Consider the following 12,771-nt stretch of genomic DNA (forward strand, 5'->3'; position numbering starts at 1 on the left):
TCCCTCTCTCTCTCTCTCTCTCTCTCTAGCTTGGTTTGGACTGGTTTCCCATCCTTCCCTCTCTCCCTCTGGTTTGGACTGGTTTCCCATCCTTCCCTCTCTCCCTCTGGTTTGGACTGGTTTCCCATCCCTCTCTCTCTCTCTCTAGCTTGGTTTGGACTGGTTTCCCATCCCCCCCCCTCTAGTTTGGTTTGGACTGGTTTCCCATCCCTCCCTCTCTAGTTTGGTTTGGACTGGTTTCCCATCCCTCCCTCTCTCTAGCTTGGTTTGGACTGGTTTCCCATCTCTCCCTCTCTAGCTCTGTTTGGACTGGTTTCCCATCTCTCTCTCTCTCTCTCTCTCTCTCTCTCTCTCTCTAGCTTGGTTTGGACTGGTTTCCCATCTCTCCCTCTCTCTAGCTTGGTTTGGACTGGTTTCCCATCTCTCTCTCCCTCCCTCTCTCTAGCTTGGTTTGGACTGGTTTCCCATCTCTCTCTCTCTATCTTGGTTTGGACTGGTTTCCCATCTCTCTCTCCCTCCCTCTCTCTAGCTTGGTTTGGACTGGTTTCCCATCCCTCCCTTTCTCTATCTTGGTTTGGACTGGTTTCCCATCTCTCTCTCCCTCCCTCTCTCTAGCTTGGTTTGGACTGGTTTCCCATCCCTCCCCCTCTAGTTTGGTTTGGACTGGTTTCCCATCCCTCCCTCTCTCTAGCTTGGTTTGGACTGGTTTCCCATCTCTCCCTCTCTAGCTCTGTTTGGACTGGTTTCCCATCTCTCTCTCTCTCTCTCTCTCTGTCTCTCTCTAGCTTGGTTTGGACTGGTTTCCCATCTCTCCCTCTCTCTAGCTTGGTTTGGACTGGTTTCCCATCTCTCTCTCCCCCCTCTCTCTAGCTTGGTTTGGACTGGTTTCCCATCTCTCTCTCTCTATCTTGGTTTGGACTGGTTTCCCATCTCTCTCTCCCTCCCTCTCTCTAGCTTGGTTTGGACTGGTTTCCCATCCCTCCCTTTCTCTATCTTGGTTTGGACTGGTTTCCCATCTCTCTCTCCCTCTAGCTTGGTTTGGACTGGTTTCCCATCTCTCTCTCTCTATCTTGGTTTGGACTGGTTTCCCATCTCTCTCTCCCTCCCTCTCTCTAGCTTGGTTTGGACTGGTTTCCCATCCCTCCCTTTCTCTATCTTGGTTTGGACTGGTTTCCCATCTCTCTCTCCCTCTAGCTTGAAGTGGTGTGAATGGTTGGTTACTTATTCAGGGATAATACGGTAGATGTAATATTTCATAGCAATGATGAGGCTGGAGGACAAGCATCAGCATCAACAAGCCGCCTGCCTCTGGGTGAGACCAGTGTGTATGAGTGAGCAGTGTGTTTGTGTGTTTGGGTGAGACCAGTATGTGTGAGTGAGCAGTGTGTTTGGGTGAGACCAGTATGTGTGAGTGAGCAGTGTGTTTGGGTAACAACAGTGTGTGTGAGTGAGCAGTGTGTTTGGGTGAGACCAGTATGTGTGAGCGAGCAGTGTGTCTGTGTTTGGGTAACAACAGTGTGTATGATATGCTAGGTCTGGGTAACAACAGTGTGTATGATATGCTAGGTCTGGGTAACTACAGTGTGTATGATATGCTAGGTCTGGGTAACTACAGTGTGTATGATATGCTAGGTCTGGGTAACTACAGTGTGTATGATATGCTAGATCTGGGTAACTACAGTGTGTATGATATGCTAGGTCTGGGTAACTACAGTGTGTATGATATGCTAGGTCTGGGTAACTACAGTGTGTATGATATGCTAGGTCTGGGTTACTACAGTGTGTATGATATGCTAGGTCTGGGTAACAACAGTGTGTATGATATGCTAGGTCTGGGTAACAACAGTGTGTATGATATGCTAGATCTGGGTAACTACAGTGTGTATGATATGCTAGGTCTGGGTAACTACAGTGTGTATGATATGCTAGATCTGGGTAACTACAGTGTGTATGATATGCTAGGTCTGGGTAACTACAGTGTGTATGATATGCTAGGTCTGGGTAACAACAGTGTGTATGATATGCTAGGTCTGGGTAACTACAGTGTGTATGATATGCTAGATCTGGGTAACTACAGTGTGTATGATATGCTAGGTCTGGGTAACAACAGTGTGTATGATATGCTAGATCTGGGTAACTACAGTGTGTATGATATGCTAGGTCTGGGTAACTACAGTGTGTATGATATGCTAGGTCTGGGTAACAACAGTGTGTATGATATGCTAGATCTGGGTAACTACAGTGTGTATGATATGCTAGGTCTGGGTAACTACAGTGTGTTTGATATGCTAGGTCTGGGTAACAACTGTGTGTTTGATATGCTAGGTCTGGGTAACAACTGTGTGTATGATATGCTAGGTCTGGGTAACTACAGTGTTTATGATATGCTAGGTCTGGGTAACTACAGTGTGTATGATATGCTAGGTCTGGGTAACAACAGTGTGTATGATATGCTAGGTCTGGGTAACTACAGTGTGTATGATATGCTAGGTCTGTGACTAACTGAATCACTGTCTATCTGACGGTTCTGGATGAATGCTGTTTAAATAGTCATACATTCATTTTTTTCATTATTTTTATTAACTTTATTTTCCATCTAGATAAACTTGACCTAATATTGCAATTGCTTACTAACGATTATAACCAATTGTTTTGCGAATTTTGAAGTCTGTCTCTTATTTAAGCATTCTACGTCTCCTCATTCCAACTGTCGTTTGATGCTCCAGCAGCTAATTGGCTAGATGCGCGGGGGTGTGGAAGTGCTATAGGCTGTGGCACTTCAGTCTTTTGATGTGTGGACGTTATTTTATGCAGTGCACGTGTTCATGGCTTGCTAGTAAAATAAATAAAGCGTTCTTTTAAAACAGGTTGGGTGCGTCTGATTTATTCAACTGCAGTCGACAAGGTTCTGGCTCTGAGCACTATAATATGCCAGTGTTGTGTCAAATAGACAATGCTATCCCTCCAGGCATGGTATGATATGGAATCTGTTAATTATGTATAGACTAATCTATGCTGATAAATAGGCTATGGACATGTTGCGTGTATTTATTTCCATTTGAATGGTTGTCAGTTTCATCTTCATACTATATCATAGCTGTCTCCCTGCGTACTGTCCTTGTCAATTCATTATCTTGTAGCCTACTTTCAGAAAGCCTAAGGGTAGGCCTAGGTTTTTTTAATAGGTTTTAAGGAAAGAATATTTGCTCTTGTGTCTGACATACACTGGTGGCTTTGATTGACAGGTCTTTTTACAGGGGGTGGTGCTGTGTGAACACTGATTCTCTCTATAGGCCTATATGTCCATTCTGATTCTCTATAGGCCTATATGTCCATTCTGATTCTCTATAGGCCTATATGTCCATTCTGATTCTATATAGGCCTGTATGTCCATTCTGATTCTCTATAGGCCTATATGTCCATTCTGATTCTCTATAGGCCTATATGTCCATTCTGATTCTCTATAGGCCTGTATGTCCATTCTGATTCTCTATAGGCCTTTATGTCCATTCTGATTCTATATAGGCCTGTATGTCCATTCTGATTCTCTATAGGCCTATATGTCCATTCTGATTCTCTATAGGCCTATATGTCCATTCTGATTCTCTATAGGCCTGTATGTCCATTCTGATTCTCTATAGGCCTTTATGTCCATTCTGATTCTCTATAGGCCTTTATGTCCATTCAGAAAGTTTCCTAAAGTAGCCAGTCTGGACTCTCAATTTTTAATAAGAATCAAACGCTCCTGTCATGATTTCATCTTGAAAAATGTATATTTTCACTAAAGGCCCTTTCTCACCAAGTCTGTTGTTTTCGACCGAATAATTAGGAAGAAATAAACAAACAGAAGCCACGTCTTTGTTTATCAAGTCCTTCACACCAGTTGTGAAATATCGTCCTGCCACAATCCGTCAATTATTTATTCAGAACAGGTTTGATATTTGAATTTTTTTGCAACATAAGCTGTTGACCAATATAAATTGTTTTCTGGGAAGCTGCCACTGACAGGCTGCGCACTGCGAATGACAGGTCTGTGTATTCGTTGTGTGAATGAATTAATTCATATCTCTCTGCCTGTTTTTACATTTGTACGGTATCAGTTTAGCCAATGTGATCACGTCACCGCAGAGCTAGTTTACATGTCACTCTCGTCATTCAAACCGCCCTGTCTGTTCATTGTCAAAGCTGCAGCCTATTTTTATAGCCATTCAGCAAGCAATAGGATGGATCGATGCTTCTCTCCTCAAATAGGCCATAGTTGAAAAAAATTGCTTGAAGTAAGTTTCAAACTATACTGCTGTTGATAGTCTATATATAGGCTAGAGGTCGACCGACTATGACTTTTCACCACCGATACCAATTTTTGGAGGACCAAAAAAGATTAATTGTCCGATTTTAAATGAAAAATAAAAATATATTTGTAATTTTTATTTGTAATAATGACAATTACAACAATACTGAATGAACACTTATTTTAACCTAATATAATACATCAATAAAATTCAATTTAGCCTCAAATAAATAATGAAACATGTTCAATTTGGTTTAAATAATGCAAAACAAAGTGTTGGAGAAGAAAGTAAAAGTGCAATATGTGCCATGTAAGAAAGCTAAAGTTTCAGTTCCTTGCTCAGAACATGAGAACATATGAAAGCTGGTGGTTCCTTTTAACATGAGTCTTCAATATTCCCAGGTAAGAAGTTTTAGGTTGTAGTTATTATTGGAATTATAGGACTATTTCCCTCTATACCATTTGTATTTCATTAACCTTTGACTATTGGATGTTCTTATAGGCACTTTAGTATTGCCGTGTAACAGTATAGCTTCCGTCCCTCTCCTAGCTCCTCCCTGGGCTCGAACCAGGAACACAACAACAACAGCCACCCTCGAAGCAGCGTTACCCATGCGGAACAAGGGGAACAACCACAGGCTCAGAGCGAGTGACGTTTGAAACGCTATTAGCACGCGCTAACTAGCTAGCCATTTCACTTCGGTTACACCAGCCTCATCTCGGGAGTTGATAGACTTGAAGTCATAAACAGCGCAATGCTTGATGCACAACGAAGAGCTGCTGGCAAAACGCACAAAAGTGCTGTTAGAATGAATGTTTACGCGCCTGCTTCTGCCTACCACCGCTCAGTCAGATACTTAGATACTTGTATGCTTGTATGCTCAGTCAGATACTTAGATACTTGTATGCTTGTATGCTCAGTCAGATACTTAGATACTTGTATGCTCAGTCAGATACTTAGATACTTGTATGCTTGTATGCTCAGTCAGATACTTAGATACTTGTATGCTTGTATGCTCAGTCAGATACTTAGATACTTGTATGCTCAGTCAGATACTTAGATACTTGCATGCTTGTATGCTCAGTCAGATACTCAGATACTTGTATGCTTAGTCAGATACTCAGATACTTGTATGCTCAGTCAGATACTCAGATACTTGTATGCTCAGTCAGATACTTAGATATACTTGTATGCTCAGTCAGATACTTAGATATACTTGTATGCTCAGTCAGATACTTAGATATACTTGTATGCTCAGTCAGATACTTAGATATACTTGTATGCTCAGTCAGATACTTAGATACTTGTATGCTCAGTCAGATACTTAGATACTTGTATGCTCAGTCAGATACTTAGATACTTGTATGCTCAGTCAGATACTTAGATACTTGTATGCTCAGATTATATGCAACGCAGCACACGCTTGGTTTTGTGTCAAAATCGGAATCTGTATTTTTTCGGAATTCCTCTCCAATCTGACGTTTCTTAATTTGTATACTAGACTAATATTTAAAGGTAATAACTAATAATGAAATGCTACAGATAAATCAAGTTGTATTGGTCACATGCGCCAAATACAACACCTTACACTTACATTCTTACTTACAAGCCCTTAACCAACAATGCAGTTTTAAGAAAATACCAAAAAAGAAAAGTAAGAGGTAAGAATAACAAATCGTTAAAGAGCAGCAGTAAATAACAATAGTGGGGCTATATACAGGGGGTACCGGTACAGAGTCAATGTGGAGACTATATACAGGGGGTACCGGTACAGAGTCAATGTGGAGTCTATATACAGGGGGTACTGGTACAGAGTCAATGTGGAGGCTATCTACAGGGAGTACCGGTACAGAGTCAATGTGGAGGCTATATACAGGGGGTACCGGTACAGAGTCAATGTGGAGACTATATACAGGGGGTACCGGTACAGAGTCAATGTGGAGGCTATATACAGGGGGTACCGGTACAGAGTCAATGTGGAGTCTATATACAGGGGGTACCGGTACAGAGTCAATGTGGAGGCTATATACAGGGGGTACTGATACAGAGTCAATGTGGAGACTATATACAATTGGTACCGGTACAGAGTCAATGTGGAGACTATATACAGGGGGTACCAGTACAGAGTCAATGTGGAGGCTATATACAGGGGGGTACTGGTACAGAGTCAATGTGGAGGCTATATACAGGGGGTACCGGTACAGAGTCAATGTGGAGTCTATATACAGGGGGTACCGGTACAGAGTCAATGTGGAGGCTATATACAGGGGGTACCGGTACAGAGTCAATGTGGAGACTATATACAGGGGGTACTGGTACAGAGTCAATGTGGAGGCTATATACAGGGGGTACCGGTACAGAGTCAATGTGGAGGCTATATACTGGGGGTACTGGTACAGAGTCAATGTGGAGGCTATATACAGGGGGTACTGGTACAGAGTCAATGTGGAGACTATATACAGGGGGTACCGGTACAGAGTCAATGTGGAGGCTATATACAGGGGGTATCGGTACAGAGTCAATGTGGAGGCTATATACAGGGGGTACCGGTACAGAGTCAATGTGGAGGCTATCTACAGGGAGTACCGGTACCGAGTCAATGTGGAGTCTATATACAGGGGGTACTGATACAGAGTCAATGTGGAGTCTATATACAGGGGGTACTGATACAGAGTCAATGTGGAGTCTATATACAGGGGGTACTGATACAGAGTCAATGTGGAGGCTATATACAGGGGGTATCGGTACAGAGTCAATGTGGAGGCTATATACAGGGGGTACCGGTACAGAGTCAATGTGGAGGCTATCTACAGGGAGTACCGGTACCGAGTCAATGTGGAGGCTATATACAGGGGGTACCGGTACAGAGTCAATGTGGAGGCTATCTACAGGGAGTACCGGTACCGAGTCAATGTGGAGTCTATATACAGGGGGTACTGATACAGAGTCAATGTGGAGTCTATATACAGGGGGTACTGATACAGAGTCAATGTGGAGGCTATATACAGGGGGTATCGGTACAGAGTCAATGTGGAGGCTATATACAGGGGGTACCGGTACAGAGTCAATGTGGAGGCTATCTACAGGGAGTACCGGTACCGAGTCAATGTGGAGGCTATCTACAGGGAGTACCGGTACAGAGTCAATGTGGAGGCTATCTACAGGGAGTACCGGTACAGAGTCAATGTGGAGGCTATCTACAGGGAGTACCGGTACAGAATCAATGTGGAGACTATATACAGGGAGTTACGGTACAGAGTCAATGTGGAGGCTATATACAGGGGGTACCGGTACAGAGTCAATGTGGAGGCTATCTACAGGGAGTACCGGTACCGAGTCAATGTGGAGGCTATATACAGGGGGTACCGGTACAGAGTCAATGTGGAGGCTATATACAGGGGGTACCGGTGCAGAGAGAACAGTCTATGACTAGGTTGGCTGCAGTCTATGACAATTTTAGGGCCCTCCTCTGACACCGCCTGCTATAGAGGTCCTGGATGGCAGGAAGCTTGGCCCTAGTGATGTACTGGGCCGTACTCCCTACCCTCTGTAGTGAGGCCGAGCAAATGCCATACAAGGCAGTGATGCAACCCGTCTGGATGCTCTCGATGGTGCAGATGAAGAACCTTTTGGGGATCTGAGGACCCATGCTAAATCTTTTCTGTCTTCTGAGGGGGAATAGGTTTGGTTGTGACCTCTTCATGACCGTCTTGGTGTGCTTGGACCATGTTAGTTTGTTGGTGATGTGGACACCAAGGAACTTGAAGCTCTCAACCTGCTCCGCTACAGCCCCGTCGATGAGAATGGGGGCGTGCTCGGTCCTTGCAGAGTGAGGTGTTTAGTCCCAGGGTCCTTGGCTTAGTCATGAGCTTTGAGGGTACTATGGTGTTGAACGCTGAGCTGTAGTCAGTGAATAGCATTCTCACATAAGTGTTCCTTTTGTCCAGGTGGGAAAGGGCAGTGTGGAGTGTAATAGAGATTGCATCATCTGAGGCTCTGTTAGGGCTGTATGCAAATTGGAGTGGGTCTAGGATTTCTGGGATAATGGTGTTGATGTGAGCCATGACCAGCCTTTCAAAGCATTTCATGGCTATAGACGTGAGTGCTACGGGTCAGTAGTCATTTAGGCAGGTTACCTTAGTGTTCTTGGGCACAGGGACTATGCTGGTATTAGACTCAGACAGGGAGAGGTTGAAAATGTCAGTGAAGACACTTGCCAGTTGGTCAGCGTATGCTCTGAGTACGCGTCCTGCTAATCCGTCTGGCCCTGCGGCCTTGTGAATGTTAACCTGTTTATAGGTCTTGCTCTCTGCAGCCGATAAGCGTGTGATCACACAGTCGTCCGTAACATCTGACGCTCTCATGCATGTTTCAGTGTTACTTGCCTCGAGGCGAGCATGGAAGTTATTTAGCTCGTCTTGTAGGCTCGTGTCACTGGGCAGCTCTCGGCTGTGCTTCCCTTTGTAGTCTGTAATAGTTTGCAAGCCCTGCCACATCTGACGAGCGTCAGAGCCGGTGTCGTACGATTCGATCTTAGTCCTGTATTGACGCTTCGCCTGTTTGATGGTTCGTTGGAAGTCATAACGGGATTTCTTATAAGCTTCTGAGTTAGGGTCCCGCTCCTTGAAAGCGGCATCTCTACCCGTTAACTCAGTGCGAATGTTGCCTGTATAATCCATGGCTTCAGGTTGGGGTATGTGTGTACAGTCACTGTGGGGGGGACGTCCTCGATACAATTATTGATTAAGCCAGTGACTGATGTGGTGTACTCCTCAATGCCTTCGGAAGAATCCCGGAACATATTCCAGTCTGTAATAGCAAAACAGTCCTGTAGCCAGGCATGCCCACTGGGACATTATTCCAGAAATACTTCTCAACCCCTCAGATCATCCCGCTGGTGAAGAAGCCGTTTATTGTCCCAGCACATTGTCCCAGGCTTCTTGATATGCCACACTTGTAAGGTGGATTGATTGTTTTGAGAAAGGAGAAATACTCACCAGTAGGGATGTAAATAAACTTGTGCACAAAATTAGAGAAATTTCTGCGATTTGAATGAAAAAGATAAGCTTTGTCTAATCTTTCTCTCTCGCCGTCTGTCTCTCTTTCTCTCTCTCTCGTGTCCCCTCTCTCCCTCCTGTCCCCCTTCACCCTTCTCTCTCTCTCTCTCTCTCTCTCTCTCTCTCTCTCTCCCCCCCCCCCCCCTCCAGGCCAGACCCTGCGTCCCAGCAGAATGACTCTCCTCTCCCAGACCAGGATGAGGAGATACTGGGCTCTGACGATGAGGAGCAGGAAGACCCCAATGACTACTGTAGAGGTATGATACACACACATACTGACTACTGTAGAAGTATGAGACACACTGACTACTGTAGAGGTATGATACACACACACATACCGACTACTGTGGAGGTACCACACACATACCGACTATTGTAGAGGTATGATACACACACACATACTGACTACTGTGGAGGTACCACACACACACCGACTACTGTAGAGGTACAACACACACACATACTGACTACTGTAGAGGTACAACACACACACATACTGACTACTGTAGAGGTACAACACACACACATCCAACTATTATGTGTTACTATTGCAGGAGGTTACCACCATGTGAAGATAGGAGACCTGTTCAATGGTAGATACCATGTGATCAGGAAGCTGGGCTGGGGACATTTCTCCACCGTGTGGTTGGCCTGGGACATACAGTAAGTTCTGTCTGTTCCACTGTGTGGTTGGCCTGGGACATACAGTAAGTTCTGTCTGTTCCACTGTGTGGTTGGCCTGGGACATACAGTAAGTTATGTCTGTTCCACTGTGTGGTTGGCCTGGGACATACAGTAAGTTATGTCTGTTCCACTGTGTGGTTGGCCTGGGACATACAGTAAGTTCTGTCTGTGTAAATGTGTGGTTGGCCTGGGACATACAGTAAGTTCTGTCTGTTCCACTGTGTGGTTGGCCTGGGACATACAGTAAGTTCTGTCTGTTCCACTGTGTGGTTGGCCTGGGACATACAGTAAGTTCTGTCTGTTCCACTGTGTGGTTGCCCTGGGACATACAGTAAGTTCTGTCTGTGTAAATGGTGCTGAGTCAAGGCCTGTTAAAGTGGTGTGTTTCAGTGTGTGTTTCAGTGTGTGACATATGTTGTCCTGTTATTTCTAGAGGGAAGTGTTTTGTGGCCATGAAAGTGGTGAAGAGTGCAGAGCATTACACTGAGACAGCCCTGGATGAGATCAAGCTGCTGAGATCAGTGAGGAACACATATACACTCTCTCTCTCACTCACTCACTCACTCACTCACTCTCCCTCTCTCTCACTCTCCCTCTCTCTCTCACTCACTTCTACTCAATATGATTAGTATTAATGTGTGTTCCAGGTCAGGAACACGGACCAGAAGGACCCCAGCAGGGAGAGGGTAGTTCAGTTACTGGATGACTTCAAGATCTCTGGCATGAACGGAACTCGTATCCTCAGTTAAACATCCACGACAACACTGCTGTTCAACATAGTATGAAAACTGACAACAAGAGAGAACCGGCATATTCCAAGATTCCTGCTATTGGTCAATATTATGAGCCTTAAAAGATTCATTGCCCAAGTCCTGCCACTAACTATTGGTGGTTTACAGATGTGTCCCTGCCTTGCTGACGTTTGGCCAGCATTGTCTGGACGTTTGGCAACACAACACATTCCAGCTAGAGGACACACACAGAAGCACAATTGTACTGACAGTTTCTCTATCCCCCCTAGCTAGAGACCGTTACATCCTGATCACAGCTGGGTGTCCAGGCAACACGCCCAGACTCCGTCCCAGCATGCCTAGCTTCTTGAAGAGTTGGTAATGAGTTCTGGGTTGGGGTGCCCACTTCCATCTTGGTTCTTTGCAGAACCTTTTAGGTGTTGACATTTTATATTGCGTAGCTGTAAGCCAAATGCATAAGGGCGAATGACAAGGGGGTGTGTGTTTTGAGTTAGGCTTCCCACCTCTCCCATGCTGTCCTGTACTAGTCCTGTACAGGTCCTTGACCTCTCCTGTCAGATGTCTGTATGGTGTTTGAGGTTCTGGGTCATCACCTGCTGAAGTGGATCATCAAGTCTAACTACCAGGGCCTTCCTCTGCCCTGCGTCAAGAGCATCATACGACAGGTAAAAACAACACAACTTATTTCTCACACAACATTGGGTGCGTTCCAGGTCTTGATTGCAAAAACAAACATTTGACTACAGAATTTTAACGCTGAAACTGTTAGTAATTGTTATTGAATGCAGGTTTGAAATTCCAGAAATTTTACCAAACGTTTCCATGGTTCCAGGAGTCCTCCAACTGGAATTTGGGGAATGTTCCCTCAATGTTGAAACCCTCCGATACAGCCGTGGTCTTACCGATCCTCTGCCCTCCTGTAGGTTCTCCAGGGCCTGGACTACCTTCACTCCAAGTGTAAGATCATCCATACAGACATCAAGCCAGAGAACATCCTGTTGACGGTCAACGAGCCCTACATCAAGAAGATGGCTGCCGAGGCAACAGAATGGCAGAGGACTGGAGCTCCACCCCCCTCCGGTTCCGCAGGTACACACACACACACACACACTATGTCAGGAAGATGGCTGCTGGTAACTGACCCCTCACATCCACCATTTTGAATGAACATGGTGCAGTGTTGGAAAGCTGTATAAACATGGACATAATAACATCTCCATCAGGGCTTGGCATGCTGGTGAATAATGAGATTGTATTAATTAGTGCTTTTCACTCGGAAGCTCCTAATTCTAAGCTCTTCAAAGGATCATATATTTTTTTGTATGGTGCTTTGTCCCAATGTTCTGAACACAAAGAGTGAGCCCTGCCAAGCCAAGCCAGACATTCAACCTTTCAGTCTGGGAGAATGATCAGAACAAATAGGAAAAAACATTGAGGTTATGCATTCATTGTCTCGATTCCTGTTTTGCTGGTACATCAAGAGTTTTGTAGGGAAATTCAGACACACAAGCATCAGAGGCAAATCATCTGACGATTTACTGAGAGACTTGATATCTAAAGACTGAGCCTAGCGTTTAGATTGGTGATAAAAGTAGTTGATGGTAGATATGGATTGAGATGAGACTGGGCTTTGTTCCGGTGTGGTGTTGAAGTGATGAAACGACCCTTTTATCTAGCTGTCTGATGCTGATCCATCTGTAATGGTAAGGGTGACATTGAGAGGGAGAGCTGCTGTAGTTCTAACTCTTAACAGCCTCAGACAGAGGAGAAGACATGAGAGAACAGGCCATTATCCAACAGACAGAGGAGAAGACACGAGAACAGGCCATTATCTAACAGACAGAGGAGAAGACACGAGAGAACAGGCCATTATTCAACAGACAGAGGAGAAGACACGAGAGAACAAACCATTATCCAACAGACAGAGGAGAAGACACGAGAGAACAGGCCATTATTTAACAGACAGGAGAAGACACGAGAGAACAG

General features: G+C 44.8%; 1 protein-coding gene across 2 annotated transcripts in view; it reads left to right on the forward strand.

Moving 5' to 3' along the window:
• LOC139371411 (SRSF protein kinase 1-like) overlaps positions 1 to 12,771 on the forward strand; it is a 64,674-nt gene that overhangs the window by 37,451 nt on the left and 14,452 nt on the right. For both annotated transcript variants that reach the window (XM_071111805.1, XM_071111804.1), the window contains 6 exons: positions 9,500 to 9,606; positions 9,904 to 10,012; positions 10,467 to 10,554; positions 10,681 to 10,768; positions 11,344 to 11,450; positions 11,709 to 11,874. In XM_071111805.1, coding sequence (XP_070967906.1) covers positions 9,500 to 9,606; positions 9,904 to 10,012; positions 10,467 to 10,554; positions 10,681 to 10,768; positions 11,344 to 11,450; positions 11,709 to 11,874 — 665 coding nt within the window. The remainder of the gene's footprint in view (positions 1 to 9,499; positions 9,607 to 9,903; positions 10,013 to 10,466; positions 10,555 to 10,680; positions 10,769 to 11,343; positions 11,451 to 11,708; positions 11,875 to 12,771) is intronic.

This window comes from Oncorhynchus clarkii, chromosome 17 (genome assembly GCF_045791955.1).
Source record: "Oncorhynchus clarkii lewisi isolate Uvic-CL-2024 chromosome 17, UVic_Ocla_1.0, whole genome shotgun sequence".
Classification (NCBI taxonomy): domain Eukaryota; kingdom Metazoa; phylum Chordata; class Actinopteri; order Salmoniformes; family Salmonidae; genus Oncorhynchus; species Oncorhynchus clarkii.